Source organism: Coregonus lavaretus (assembly GCF_964263955.1).
Source record: "Coregonus lavaretus genome assembly, contig: HAP1_SCAFFOLD_340, whole genome shotgun sequence".
Lineage (NCBI taxonomy): Eukaryota > Metazoa > Chordata > Actinopteri > Salmoniformes > Salmonidae > Coregonus > Coregonus lavaretus.
Window position 1 is genome coordinate 91,955 of NW_028166140.1, and position 15,768 is coordinate 107,722.

The window sequence follows — 15,768 nt, forward strand, 5'->3', positions numbered from 1 at the left end:
GCTGTATTACCTTCTCATAGTAGTGGATGTTGTGGTCGGCCATGCCAGTCAGTAGCTGTCTGAAGTCTCCCCTCTTACCTTCTCATAGTAGTGGATGTTGTGGTCGGCCATGCCAGTCAGTAGCTGTCTGAAGTCTCCCCTCTTACCTTCTCATAGTAGTGGATGTTGTGGTCGGCCATGCCAGTGAGTAGCTGTCTGAAGTCTCCCCTCTTACATTCTCATAGTAGTGGATGTTGTGGTCGGCCATGCCAGTCAGTAGCTGTCTGAAGTCTCCCCTCTTACCTTCTCATAGTAGTGGATGTTGTGGTCGGCCATGCCAGTCAGTAGCTGTCTGAAGTCTCCCCTCTTACCTTCTCATAGTAGTGGATGTTGTGGTCGGCCATGCCAGTCAGTAGCTGTATTACCTTCTCATAGTAGTGGATGTTGTGGTCGGCCATGCCAGTCAGTAGCTGTCTGAAGTCTCCCCTCTTACCTTCTCATAGTAGTGGATGTTGTGGTCGGCCATGCCAGTCAGTAGCTGTCTGAAGTCTCCCCTCTTACCTTCTCATAGTAGTGGATGTTGTGGTCGGCCATGCCAGTGAGTAGCTGTCTGAAGTCTCCCCTCTTACATTCTCATAGTAGTGGATGTTGTGGTCGGCCATGCCAGTCAGTAGCTGTCTGAAGTCTCCCCTCTTACCTTCTCATAGTAGTGGATGTTGTGGTCGGCCATGCCAGTCAGTAGCTGTCTGAAGTCTCCCCTCTTACCTTCTCATAGTAGTGGATGTTGTGGTCGGCCATGCCAGTCAGTAGCTGTCTGAAGTCTCCCCTCTTACCTTCTCATAGTAGTGGATGTTGTGGTCGGCCATGCCAGTCAGTAGCTGTCTGAAGTCTCCCCTCTTACCTTCTCATAGTAGTGGATGTTGTGGTCGGCCATGCCAGTCAGTAGCTGTCTGAAGTCTCCCCTCTTACCTTCTCATAGTAGTGGATGTTGTGGTCGGCCATGCCAGTCAGTAGCTGTCTGAAGTCTTGTCTCTTGTTGTTCTGCCAGCGGTCCCAGTCCGACTTCAGGTCAGCATTGAAACACTCCACTCTGTCCTGGCACTTCTCCACGTCTGCAGGCACCTGCTGTAGGGAGGGGACAGGGGACAGAACTAAGCACCTTCTGTAGGGAGGGGACAGGGGACAGAACTATGCACCTTCTGTAGGGAGGGGACAGGGGACAGAACTAAGCACCTTCTGTAGAGAGGGGACAGGGGACAGAACTAAGCACCTGCTGTAGGGAGGGGACAGGGGACAGAACTAAGCACCTTCTGTAGGGAGGGGACAGGGGACAGAACTAAGCACCTGCTGTAGGGAGGGGACAGGGGACAGAACTAAGCACCTGCTGTAGGGAGGGGACAGGGGACAGAACTAAGCACCTTCTGTAGGGAGGGGACAGGGGACAGAACTAAGCACCTGCTGTAGAGAGGGGACAGGGGACAGAACTAAGCACCTGCTGTAGGGAGGGGACAGGGGACAGAACTAAGCACCTTCTGTAGGGAGGGGACAGGGGACAGAACTAAGCACCTGCTGTAGGGAGGGGACAGGGGACAGAACTAAGCACCTGCTGTAGAGAGGGGACAGGAAACAGCACCTGCTGTAGGGAGGGGACAGGGGACAGAACTAAGCACCTGCTGTAGAGAGGGGACAGGAAACAGCACCTGCTATAGAGAGGGGACAGGGGACAGAACTAAGCACATGCTGTAGGGAGGGGACAGGGAACAGCACCTGCTGTAGAGAGGGGACAGGGGACAGCACCTGCTTTAGGGAGGGGACAGGGGACAGAACTAAGCACCTTCTGTAGGGAGGGGACAGGGAACAGCACCTGCTTTAGGGAGGGGAAAGGGGACAGAACTAAGCACCTTCTGTAGGGAGGGGACAGGGAACAGCACCTGCTGTAGGGAGGGGACAGGGAACAGCACCTGCTGTGGGGAGGGGACAGGGGACAGAACTAAGCACCTTCTGTAGAGAGGGGACAGGGAACAGCACCTGCTGTGGGGAGGGGACAGGGGACAGAACTAAGCACCTTCTGTAGGGAGGGGGCAGGGAACAGAACTAAGCACCTTCTGTAGGGAGGGGACAGGGGACAGAACTAAGCACCTTCTGTAGAGAGGGGACAGGGAACAGAACTAAGCACCTTCTGTCGAGAGGGGACAGGGAACAGCACCTGCTGTAGGGAGGGGACAGGGAACAGCACCTGCTGTAGGGAGGGGGCAGGGGACAGAACTAAGCACCTTCTGTAGAGAGGGGACAGGGAACAGAACTAAGCACCTTCTGTAGAGAGGGGACAGGGAACAGCACCTGCTGTAGGGAGGGGACAGGGAACAGCACCTGCTGTAGGGAGGGGACAGGGAACAGAACTAAGCACCTGCTGAAGGGAGGGGACAGGGAACAGCACCTGCTGTAGAGAGGGGACAGGGGACAGAACTAAGCACCTTCTGTAGAGAGGGGACAGGGAACAGAACTAAGCACCTTCTGTAGGGAGGGGACAGGGGACAGAACTAAGCACCTTCTGTAGAGAGGGGACAGGGAACAGAACTAAGCACCTTCTGTAGGGAGGGGACAGGGAACAGCACCTGCTGTAGGGAGGGGACAGGGGACAGCACCTGCTGTAGGGAGGGAACAGGGAACAGAACTAAGCACCTTCTGTAGGGAGGGGACAGGGAACAGCACCTGCTGTAGGGAGGGGACAGGGAACAGCACCTTCTGTAGGGAGGGGACAGGGGACAGAACTAAGCACCTTCTGTAGGGAGGGGACAGGGAACAGCACCTGCTGTAGAGAGGGGACAGGGAACAGAACCTGCTGTGGGGAGGGGACAGGGAACAGAACTAAGCACCTTCTGTAGGGAGGGGACAGGGAACAGAACTAAGCACCTTCTGTAGGGAGGGGACAGGGAACAGCACCTGCTGTAGGGAGGGGACAGGGAACAGCACCTGCTGTAGGGAGGGGACAGGGAACAGCACCTGCTGTAGGGAGGGGACAGGGAACAGCACCTGCTGTGGGGAGGGGACAGGAAACAGAACTAAGCACCTGCTGTAGGGAGGGGACAGGGGACAGAACTAAGCACCTGCTGTGGGGAGGGGACAGGGGACAGAACTAAGCACCTGCTGTAGAGAGGGGACAGGGGACAGAACTAAGCACCTGCTGTGGGGAGGGGACAGGGAACAGAACTAAGCACCTGCTGTAGGGAGGGGACAGGGGACATAACTAAGCACCTGCTGTGGGGAGGGGACAGGGAACAGAACTAAGCACCTGCTGTAGGGAGGGGACAGGGGACAGAACTAAGCACCTGCTGTGGGGAGGGGACAGGGAACAGAACTAAGCACCTGCTGTAGGGAGGGGACAGGGAACAGCACCTGCTGTGGGGAGGGGACAGGGAACAGCACCTGCTGTAGGGAGGGGACAGGGGACAGAACTAAGCACCTGCTGTAGAGAGGGGACAGGGGACAGAACTAAGCACCTTCTGTAGAGAGGGGACAGGGGACAGAACTAAGCACCTTCTGTAGAGAGGGGACAGGGGACAGAACCTGCTGTAGAGAGGGGACAGGGGACAGAACTAAGCACCTTCTGTAGGGAGGGGACAGGGAACAGCACCTGCTGTAGAGAGGGGACAGGGGACAGAACTAAGCAACTTCTGTAGAGAGGGGACAGGGAACAGCACCTGCTGTAGAGAGGGGACAGGGGACAGAACTAAGCACCTTCTGTAGAGAGGGGACAGGGGACAGAACCTGCTGTAGAGAGGGGACAGGGGACAGAACTAAGCACCTTCTGTAGGGAGGGGACAGGGGACAGAACTAAGCACCTTCTGTAGAGAGGGGACAGGGAACAGAACTAAGCACCTTCTGTAGAGAGGGGACAGGGGACAGAACCTGCTGTAGAGAGGGGACAGGGGACAGAACTAAGCACCTTCCGTAGGGAGGGGACAGAACTAAGCACCTTCTGTAGAGAGGGGACAGGGGACAGAACTAAGCACCTTCTGTAGAGAGGGGACAGGGGACAGAACTAAGCACCTTCTGTAGGGAGGGGACAGGGGACAGAACTAAGCACCTTCTGTAGAGAGGGGACAGGGAACAGCACCTGCTGTAGAGAGGGGACAGGGGACAGAACTAAGCACCTTCTGTAGAGAGGGGACAGGGAACAGAACTAAGCACCTTCTGTAGAGAGGGGACAGGGAACAGAACTAAGCACCTGCTGTAGAGAGGGGACAGGGGACAGAACTAAGCACCTTCTGTAGGGAGGGGACAGGGGACAGAACTAAGCACCTTCTGTAGGGAGGGGACAGGGGACAGCACCTGCTGTAGGGAGGGGACAGGGAACAGCACCTGCTGTAGAGAGGGGACAGGGAACAGAACTAAGCACATGCTGTAGGGAGGGGACAGGAAACAGAACTAAGCATCTTCTGTAGGGAGGGGACAGGGAACAGCACCTGCTGTAGGGAGGGGACAGGGAACAGCACCTGCTGTAGGGAGGGGACAGGAAACAGAACTAAGCACCTGATGTAGGGAGGGGACAGGGAACAGCACCTGCTGTAGGGAGGGGACAGGGAACAGCACCTGCTGTGGGGAGGGGACAGGGGACAGAACTAAGCACATGCTGTAGGGAGGGGACAGGGAACAGCACCTGCTGTAGGGAGGGGACAGGGAACAGCACCTGCTGTAGGGAGGGGACAGGGGACAGAACTAAGCATCTTCTGTAGGGAGGGGACAGGGAACAGCACCTGCTGTAGGGAGGGGACAGGGAACAGCACCTGCTGTAGGGAGGGGACAGGAAACAGAACTAAGCACCTGCTGTAGGGAGGGGACAGGGAACAGCACCTGCTGTAGGGAGGGGACAGGGGACAGCACCTGCTGTAGGGAGGGGACAGAGGACAGCACCTGCTGTAGGGAGGGGACAGGGAACAGCACCTGCTGTAGGGAGGGGACAGGGAACAGCACCTGCTGTGGGGAGGGGACAGGGAACAGAACTAAGCACCTGCTGTAGGGAGGGGACAGGGAACAGCACCTGCTGTGGGGAGGGGACAGGGAACAGCACCTGCTGTAGGGAGGGGACAGGGAACAGAACTAAGCACCTGCTGTAGGGAGGGGACAGGGAACAGCACCTGCTGTAGGGAGGGGACAGGGAACAGCACCTGCTGTAGGGAGGGGACAGGGAACAGCACCTGCTGTAGGGAGGGGACAGGGAACAGCACCTGCTGTAGGGAGGGGACAGGGAACAGCACCTGCTGTAGGGAGGGGACAGGAAACAGCACCTGCTGTAGGGAGGGGACAGCACCCACAGGGTGTTGAGTAGACTAGACTCTAGGGCCCACAGGGTGTTGAGTAGACTAGACTCTAGGGCCCACAGGGTGTTGAGTAGACTAGACTCTAGGGCCCACAGGGTGTTGAGTAGACTAGACTCTAGGGCCCACAGGGTGTTGAGTAGACTAGACTCTAGGGCCCACAGGGTGTTGAGTAGACTAGACTCTAGGGCCCACAGGGTGTTGAGTAGACTAGACTCTAGGGCCCACAGGGTGTTGAGTAGACTAGACTCTAGGGCCCACAGGGTGTTGAGTAGACTAGACTCTAGGGCCCACAGGGTGTTGATTAGACTAGACTCTAGGGCCCACAGGGTGTTGAGTAGACTAGACTCTAGGGCCCACAGGGTGTTGAGTAGACTAGACTCTAGGGCCCACAGGGTGTTGAGTAGACTAGACTCTAGGGCCCACAGGGTGTTGAGTAGACTAGACTCTAGGGCCCACAGGGTGTTGAGTAGACTAGACTCTAGGGCCCACAGGGTGTTGAGTAGACTAGACTCTAGGGCCCACAGGGTGTTGAGTAGACTAGACTCTAGGGCCCACAGGGTGTTGAGTAGACTAGACTCTAGGGCCCACAGGGTGTTGAGTAGACTAGACTCTAGGGCCCACAGGGTGTTGAGTAGACTAGACTCTAGGGCCCACAGGGTGTTGAGTAGACTAGACTCTAGGGCCCACAGGGTGTTGAGTAGACTAGACTCTAGGGCCCACAGGGTGTTGAGTAGACTAGACTCTAGGGCCCACAGGGTGTTGAGTAGACTAGACTCTAGGGCCCACAGGGTGTTGAGTAGACTAGACTCTAGGGCCCACAGGGTGTTGAGCAGACTAGACTCTAGGGCCCACAGGGTGTTGAGTAGACTAGACTCTAGGGACCACAGGACTAGACTCACTGTGGCTGCTGGCCTCTCTTCTTTCTGGAAGGCAGCAGCTTCCAGTTTAGCCTCGTATTCCGCCTGGATGTTGTCCCTCTTCTTCAGAACAGCCTGACAGCAGAGCAAACACATTTTACATTTACATTTTAGTCATTTAGCAAACGCTCTTATCCAGAGCGACTTACAGGAGCAATTCGGGTTAAGGGCACATCGACAGATTTTTCGCCTAGTCAGCTCGGGGACAACGCTCTTAACCACTGAGCTACCTGCCGCCCCAGATGTAAAATAACACACACACAGTCCCTCTCCTTTAGAGCAGCCTGACAGAGCAAAACACGGCAGATGTTAGCAGCCGGCTGCAGAGACAAGCCAGACCGCTACAGCCACTTGGAAGCCTAAGAATGGCTGAGGTTCACACACCCTCCTCAGAGATCCCCCTCAGAGATCCCCCTCAGAGATCCCCCTCAGAGATCCCCCTCAGAGATCCCCCTCTGAGATCCCCCTCTGAGATCCCCCTCTGAGATCCACCTCTGAGATCCCCCCCTGTCTGGAGGCATTCATTATGCTCATAATTGCAATCCAAACTTCTTAATTAAAATCATAGTTTAATCATAATTTAATATTCGTTTTCATCTTGAATAAAAACAACATTTACAGTGCCTTGCAAAAGTATTTATATTTTTTAAAAGATTAATAAAAATGTAATAAATTAAATATAGTTGTTGCATAAGTATTCATCTCCCTGAGTCCATACATGGTAGAAACACCTTTGGCAGCGATTACAGCTGTGAGGCTTTCTGGGTAAATCTTTAAGCGCTACGCACACCTGGATTGTACAATATCATAGGGTTGGACGGTATACTGATTTCCATACCGTGCCTGTGCCATCCCGGGATATATGGTATTACCGTGCCTGTGCCATCCCGGGATATATGGTATTACCGTGCCTGTGCCATCCCGAGATATATGGTATTACCGTGCCTGTGCCATCCCGGGATATATGGTATTACCGTGCCTGTGCCATCCCGAGATATATGGTATTACCGTGCCTGTGCCATCCCGAGATATATGGTATTACCGTGCCTGTGCCATCCCGGGATATATGGTATTACCGTGCCTGTGCCATCCCGAGATATATGGTATTACCGTGCCTGTGCCATCCCGGGATATATGGTATTACCGTGCCTGTGCCATCCCGGGATATATGGTATTACCGTGCCTGTGCCATCCCGGGATATATGGTATTACCGTGCCTGTGCCATCCCGGGATATATGGTATTACCAGTAATGCACACAAGGGGCAATATTTTGTTTTGCTTTATCTATTACCTAGTGCACAAGTTGACTGCAGGTATTTATTTAAAAAGTACTAATATTCAAAGCCCCAAATAAACGTCACTTCGCAGAATGCTAACAAAATGCTAACACGTACTAAGGAATTCTCATAGCGGATGCTAGGCAAATGCTAACGAGCGCATGCAAACATTTACTACTAGGAGAGACAACCCAGCTCAAAGTTATGCAAGTACACTATATATATACAAAAGTATTTGGACTAGTGTTGTCACGATAACAACATTTTACAAATGACACGATACCAGGCTAAGTATCGCGATACAGATTAGTATCGCGAAACACGGTGGTTAAAAATCAGTGGCCTAGCATTATGTTCGCCAAGTCCCCCGGACGCTTTTTCAAGTTTTCTAAACCTTCCCCAAAAACATGTCACTGAAATGCACACTTCTACTCAATACAACACATTGAATTTAACTTCACACTGTTCAGTGTATAATAGAATACTGCATAAAATGGCTGATTTGATCATATTTGCTAAGGCCTACCTTAGGAATGGGAGGAAGGAATATACATGCATAATGATCTGCATGTCATTGTGTCAGTAAGGGGAAAACACTGCATGAAACCTTCTTAACCTCCCGACTGGCGCAGTGGTCTAAGGCACTGCATCGCAGTGCTAGCTGTGCCACTAGAGATCCTGGTTCGAATCCAGGCTCTGTCATAGCCGCCCGCGACAGGGAGACCCATGGGGCGGCGCACAATTGGCCCAGCGTCGTCCAGGGTAGGGGAGAGAATGGCTGGCAGGGATGTAGCTCAGTTGGTAGAGCATGGCGCTTGCAACGCCAGGGTTGTGGGTTCGATTCCCACGGGGGGCCAGTATGAAAAATAAAAAAATAATGTATGCACTCAATAACTGTAAGTTGCTCTAAAAAGTACTAATATTCAATGCCCAAAAAACATAACTTACCAGAATGCTAACAAACACTAAGGAATCCTCATAGAGAATGCTAACGAGCACATTGCAAACATTTTGTATTTTGTGACCTAAACTATACAAGTATAAAAGTAACTCCAAATTGCGAGTCAGTTAGCTGCACGCGCAAAATGAATATTAGCCAGCAAGGTTCTTGATCTAGGAGGGGATTCTCTGCTGTTACCAAGCAAATGCTTGATTTTGGAAGAAGCTAACCACTTAGCTAGACAGCGAACTAGCTACTAAATTAGCAAACGGTATATACAGTATACCGCCCAAGCCTACGATATTTGCCTATTGTTATTGATTATGGATAGACAGCAATTTTCAAGTCTTGCCATAGTATTTCAAGCAACCGTAACTTGGTCACTTAAGAACATTCACTGTCGTCTTGGTAACCAACTCCAGTGTAGATTTGGCCTTGTGTTTTAGGTTATTGTCCTGCTGAAAGGTGAATTCCTCTCCCAGTGTCTGGTGTAAAGCAGACTGAACCAGGTTTTCCTCTAGGATTTTGCCTGTGCTTAGCCCTATCCTGTTTATTTTTATCCTGAAAATCTCCCCAGTATTTGCCAATGTCAAGCACACCCATAACCCGATGCAGTCACCACCATGCTTGAAAATACGAAGAGTGGTACTCAGTGAAGTGTTGGATTTGCCCCAAAGGCTTTGCATTTATGCCAGAAAGTGTATTCCTTTGCCATGTTTTGTTGTTGTTGCAGTATTACTTTAGTGCCTTGTTTTCTAAACAAGATTCATGTTTTGGAATATTTTTTATATTTGTGTTCTTTTCACTCTGTCATTTAGGTTAGTATTGTGGAGTCACTACAATGTTGTTGATCCATCCTCAGTTCTCTCCCATCACAGCCGTTGAACTCTGTAGCCATTTTAAAATCACCAATGGCCTCACGGTGACATCCCTGAGCAGTTTCATTCCTGTCCTGCAGCTCAGTTCCGAAGGACGACTGTATCTTTGATGTGTCTGGGTGGTTTAATATATAATCCACAGCATCATTATTAACTTGACCACGGCTTAAAGAGATATTCAATGTCTGATTTGTTATTGTTAATCATCTACCAATCACTGCCCTTCTTTATGAGGCTTTCTAAAAGCTCCCTGGTCTTTGTAGTTGAATCTGTGCTTGAAATTCAATACTTGACTGAGGGACTTACAGATGTATGTATGGAGGACAGAGGAAGGGTTAGTCATTTAGTGTCAACCACTATTATTTCACACAGAGTGAGTCCATGTAATTTATTAAGTGATTTGTTAAGCCAAATTCTACTCCTGAACTCATTTAGGCTTGCCTAAACAAAGGGGCTGAATACTTATGCAACGACTATACTTGAGTTATATAATATGTTTATTAATCTTTCTTCCACTTTGACAGAGTATTTTGTGTATATTGTTGACAAAAACTGACAATTAAATCAATTTTAATCCCACTTTGTAACACAATAAAACGTGAAGAAATTAAAAAGGGGTCTGAATACTTTTGCAGGCGTTGTGTATACCAAATCTAAATTTAAACAATGACAGGTTAGGGTTAGGATGGGTGGAAGTGAAAATCTGAGATAAACACCAAATTCTATTGCCTGAGGAAACCTTAACCCCAAGACAGCTCTCATTATGTCTCAACACAAACATGACTTGTCAGCAAAAGTCATTCTAGGGAAAGAGGAAGCGACACGTCCTGATGTGGTGAAAGTCTGCTTCCTCAGCAGTCTGGCAGGTGAGAGGACATTAGAGAGAGAGAGAGAGAGGAAACCAGACTCTCCAGGCTGAAAAGCAATTTGACTGAAATATGTGCCTTCAGAAAGTATTTCCCAACCCTCGACTGTTTCCACATGTTGTTGTGTTACAGCACATTCAAATGCAAATGGCTTATAACAGGCCTACATACAGCACCCCATAATGGCAAGGTGGAATTATGTTTTTTTTAAACTTTGACAAATTAAATTAAAAATGAAAAGCTGAAATGTCTTGAGTCAATAAGTATTCAACCCCTTTGTTATGGCAAGCCTAAATAAGTTCAGGAGTACTAATGTGCTTAACAAATCACATAAGTGTTTAACATGATTTTTGAATGACTACCTCATCTGTACCCCGCACATACAATTATCTGTAAGGTCCCTCAGTCGAGCAGTGAATTTCAAACACAAATTCAACCACAAAGACCAGGGAGGTTTTTCAATGCCTCACAAAGAAGGGCACCTATTGGTAGATGGGTAAAAATAAAAAAAGCAGACATTGAATATCCCTTTGAGCATGGTGAAGTTATTAATTACACTTTGGATGGTGTATCAATACACCCAGTCACTACAAAGATACAGGCGTCCTTCCTAACTTAGTTGCCGGAGAGGAAGGAAATCGCTCAGGGATTTCACCATGAGGCCAACGGTGACTTTACAGAGTTTAATGGCTGTGTGTGGAGAAAACTGAGCACGTCTCCAGAGCCGCTGAGCCGGAGGAGTGCGTATTAATCCTGCTTTAGAATTAATTGCGGCCAGCCAGCAGGTCAAACGAATGACAAAAAATGTACTCAGAAAAATTAATCATGATTCAACAGTCAGTAAAAAGAGTAGTTCAAATAGAACTAAATCGTTCGCGAACTGCAGTTTGGTCAGTGAAGGAAATCAGCATATTTTGTGTTGTGGTTTGCATATGATCACAAACAAAGTACTAGGGTAGTGAATTGATGTTAGTGAAGGAAAGTTAGCCTACAAAGATGAAAGCTACCGGTATCTTCTTGCATTGTAAAGTGTTCTAGCCTGCAATGACATTGTTTCACGAACAGTAATTAACAGATTCAACATTTCTACATGCCGTGTTGCATTATTCAAATGTGTTAACTTCAGTGTAACATGAGTGGGGAGCTAACATGATGCAGCCCAGACTGCCAGTGGGTTCAGTGGTTCCTCAGAACAGGCTTGAGCCAGTATGAGTGGGGAGCTAACATGATGCAGCCCAGACTGCCAGTGGTTTTCTCGTCAGCAGTAAGTGGAGCAGGAAAAAGACATGCACGGTGTTATAAGGCTATAAAGGCTTCGCTGGTAGACAGAACTGATCCTCTCAAATCAGTAGACGGCATAAGACACATTTGACAGACGTACTGAAAGTGTTTCATGTTCTAGTATTGAAAACGTACTGAAGTTTCGGTATACTGTCCTTTACTGTATTCTACTGTACCTTCATGGAATCATTCTACTGCATTCTACTGTACCTTCATGGAATCATTCTACTGTATTCTACTGTACCTTCATGGAATCATTCTACTGTATTCTACTGTCCCTTCATGGAATCATTCTACTGTATTCTACTGTACCTTTACGGACTCAATGTAGAGGACGTATTCTCGGAGCACAGGCAGGAAGTCTTCGCTCATGTCCTCGGTGAGTTCGTCCAGAGCGCTGGAGCAGTTAGCTATGCAGCCGGACACGCCCTCCAGGGGCTCCTGTAGCTCCGCCTCCGACGCCGCCCAGGTGGTGTAGAGAGGACCGTACTCACGCAGCTCTACCAGGTACTCTGAATACACAGGGGAGGAGGGACACAGTAGTCAGAGAGAGCAGAGAGGAAAGAGGAGGCAGTCCAGGTGGTGTAGACAGGACCGTACTCACGCAGCTCTACCAGGTACTCTGAGTACACAGGGGAGGAGGGACACAGTAGTCAGAGAGAGCAGAGAGGAAAGAGGAGGCAGTCCAGGTGGTGTAGACAGGACCGTACTCACGCAGCTCTACCAGGTACACACACACAGACAGAGTTAGCTGCACACACACACACACACACACACACACACACAGACACACACAGACACACACACACACACACAGAGAGAGTTAGCTGCACACACACACACACAGAGAGTTAGCTGCACACACACACACACACACACACACACACACACACACACACAGACACACACAGACACACACACACACACACACAGAGAGAGTTAGCTGCACACACACATACACAGAGAGAGAGTTAGCTGCACACACACACACACACACACACCAGGGAGTCACTGACACAGAGTCAGACAGAGAGTCACAGCCCAGCTAGAGGCAAAGCGACAGTCAGAAAAGACCCAGCAATAACCTTTACCTCCCTGTTACCTACCGGACTGTTCTTTGATGATTCTCTGCGCTATCCTGTCGATGGTACCCAGCTTCTGTGTGAACAAATCCAGGTAGTCTCCCATAACAGAAAACTCCATGGGTCGGCCCCTCAGCTTGTACCCTCCTGTCACGTGCTTCACCGACTCCCCCATCTTAGAGAGCAGGGCTAGGCCTTGTCTCTTATTCAGGTCCTGGGGAGAAAACACAACACGCAGGTTAACACCTCAACACGCAGGTTAACACCTCAACACGCAGGTTAACACCTCAACACGCAGGTTACCACCTCAACACGCAGGTTAACACCTCAACACGCAGGTTAACCCCTCAACACGCAGGTTACCACCTCAACACGCAGGTTACCACCTCAACACGCAGGTTACCACCTCAACACGCAGGTTACCACCTCAACACGCAGGTTACCACCTCAACACGCAGGTTAACACCTCAACACACAGGTTAACACCTCAACACGCAGGTTAACACCTCAACACGCAGGTTAACACCTCAACACGCAGGTTACCACCTCAACACGCAGGTTAACACCTCAACACGCAGGTTAACACCTCAACACGCAGGTTAACACCTCAACACGCAGGTTACCACCTCAACACACAGGTTAACACCTCAACACGCAGGTTAACACCTCAACACGCAGGTTAACACCTCAACACGCAGGTTACCACCTCAACACACAGGTTACCACCTCAACACGCAATCACACACAAAACACAACGTTTAGAGCCTTCCACCACGGTTACAACATTACACCAACAGATGAAGACTAACCAGTGCCCCCGCACATTGACTCTGTACCGGTACCCCCTGTATATAGCCTCCCTACTGTTATTTTATTTTACTGCTGCTCTTTAAAAAAAAAATTATTGTATTTTTTTACTTAACACTATTTTTTTCTTCTTAAAACTGCATTGTTGGTTAAGGGCTTGTAAGTAAGCATTTCACTGTAAGGTCTACACCTGTTGTATTCGGCGCATGTGGCAAATAAACATGTGATTTGATTTGATGTCTCAGAGACTTTGATTGGAGATTCCTTCAAGCTTTATTCACTGTGGGAGGTACGAGTCAGAAATACATACAGGACTGTAATGCCTACAGTATTTGCTCATTTCTCTCCCATCTAACATACTAGGCGGTATCCATATTGTCATACCTTCATACCGACCTTGTGCCAAACCGGGATATTCAGTAATACCGGCACTGAATATAAGGGCCGCTATTTTCAAACCCCACTGAGTCTCTGTAATCCGAAGGTTAGCAATGCTAACAAGTAAACGTAAAATCCCATAGCGAATGCTAGTTAAATGCTAATTTATGATTTGCAAATATTTTAGAAGAATATACAGTGAACAAAAATATAAACGCAACAATTTCAAAGATTTTACTGAGTTACAGTTCATATAACGAAATCAGTCAATTTAAATAAATTCATTAGGCCCTAAACTATGGAGTTCACATAATTGGGAATACAGATATGCATCTGTTGGGTCACAGATACCTTTAAAAAAAAGTAGGGGCGTGGATCAGAAAACAACTTCTCTTCAATGGCTGTGCGAAGTTGCTGGCTATTGGTGGGAACTGGAACATGCTGTCGTACACGTCGATCCAGAGCATTCCAAACATGCTCAATGACTGACATGTCTGGGGAGTATGCAGGCCATGGAAGAACTGGGACATTTTCAGCTTCCAGAAATTGTGTACAGATCCTTGCGGCATGGGGTTGTGCATTATCATGCTGAAACATGTGGCGATGGAGGTGGATAAATGGCAGGACAATGGGCCTCAGGATCTCGTCACGGTATCTCTGTGCATTCAAATTGCCATCGATAAAATGCAATTGTGTTAGTTGTCCGTAGCTTAGACTTGCCCATACCATAACCTGTTCACAACGTTGACATCAGCAAACCGCTCGAACCCACACGACGCCATATACTGTCTGCCATCTGCCAGGTATAGTTGAAACCGGGATTCATCCGTGAAGAGCATACTTCTCCAGCGTGCCAGTGGCCATCGAAGGTGAGCATTTGCCCACAAGTCGGTTACAACGCCGGACTTCAGTAAGGCCAAGACCCTGGTGAGGACGACGAGCACGCAGATGAGCTTCCCTGAGACGGTTTCTGACAGTTTGTGCAGAAATTATTCGGTTGTGCAAACCCACAGTTTCATCAGCTGTCCGGGTGGCTGGTCTCAGACGATCCAGCAGGTGAAGTAGCCCGATGTGGAGGTCCTGGGCTGGCGTGGTTACACGTGGTCTGGGGAGGTCCTGGGCTGGCGTGGTTACACGTGGTCTGGGGAGGTCCTGGGCTGGCGTGGTTACACGTGGTCTGGGGAGGTCCTGGGCTGGCGTGGTTACACGTGGTCTGGGGAGGTCCTGGGCTGGCGTGGTTACACGTGGTCTGCGGTTGTGAGGTCGGTTGGACGTACTGCCAAATTCTCTAAAACAACGATGTTAGAGAAATTAACATTCAATTCACTGGCAACAGCTCAGGTGGACATTCCTGCAATCTTCATGCCAATTGCACGCTCCCTCAAAACTTGACACATCTTTGCAAATTTTTTAGTGGCATTTTATTGTCCCCAGCACAAGGTGCACCTGTGTAATGATCATGCTGTTTAATCAGCTTGTTGATATGCCACACCTGTCAGGTGGATGGATTGTCCCGGACCACCCATACACAAAAATGTATGCACGCATGACTGTAAGTCGCTTTGGATAAAAGCGTCTGCTAAATGGCATTAAAAAAAAAAAAAAAAAAAAAAAAAGCTAACTAACAGGGATGTCAACAAATTTGTGCACAACATTTTTGAGAAATACGTTTTTTGTGAGTAAGGAACATTTCTGGGATCTTTTATTTCAGCTCATGAAACATGGGACCAACACTTCACATGTTGCGATTATATTTTTGTTCAGATTAGAAGAATATGCAATTTTGCAGACACTTTTATCCAAAGCGACTTACAGTAGTGAGTACCTACATTTTCATACTGGTCCCCCGTGGGAATCGAACCCACAACCCTGGTGTTGCAAGCACCATGCTCTACCAACTGAGCTACATGTGATCTTTCACACCAGCGACCCGGTTTCGTTCCCCTGCCCTGCTGTTCGCTACATTGGTGTCAGAAGTGGGATTTTATGCAGTCTCTGACATAAGCTATTTACAGGACAGCCATCCCAGGCACGCACAAA

The 15,768-nt window shown here is 49.2% G+C and overlaps 1 protein-coding gene across 1 annotated transcript in view; it reads right to left on the reverse strand.

The window, feature by feature from the left end:
• Window positions 1-902: 902 nt before the first annotated feature.
• LOC311115026 (sorting nexin-30-like) overlaps window positions 903-15,768 on the reverse strand; it is a 55,669-nt gene continuing 40,803 nt past the window's right edge. Inside the window, exons 5-8 of the mRNA XM_084190243.1 lie at window positions 12,568-12,757; window positions 11,774-11,973; window positions 6,200-6,292; window positions 903-1,104 (exon numbers count right to left, since the gene is read on the reverse strand). Coding sequence (XP_084046369.1) covers window positions 919-1,104; window positions 6,200-6,292; window positions 11,774-11,973; window positions 12,568-12,757 — 669 coding nt within the window. The 3' untranslated portion in view covers window positions 903-918. The remainder of the gene's footprint in view (window positions 1,105-6,199; window positions 6,293-11,773; window positions 11,974-12,567; window positions 12,758-15,768) is intronic.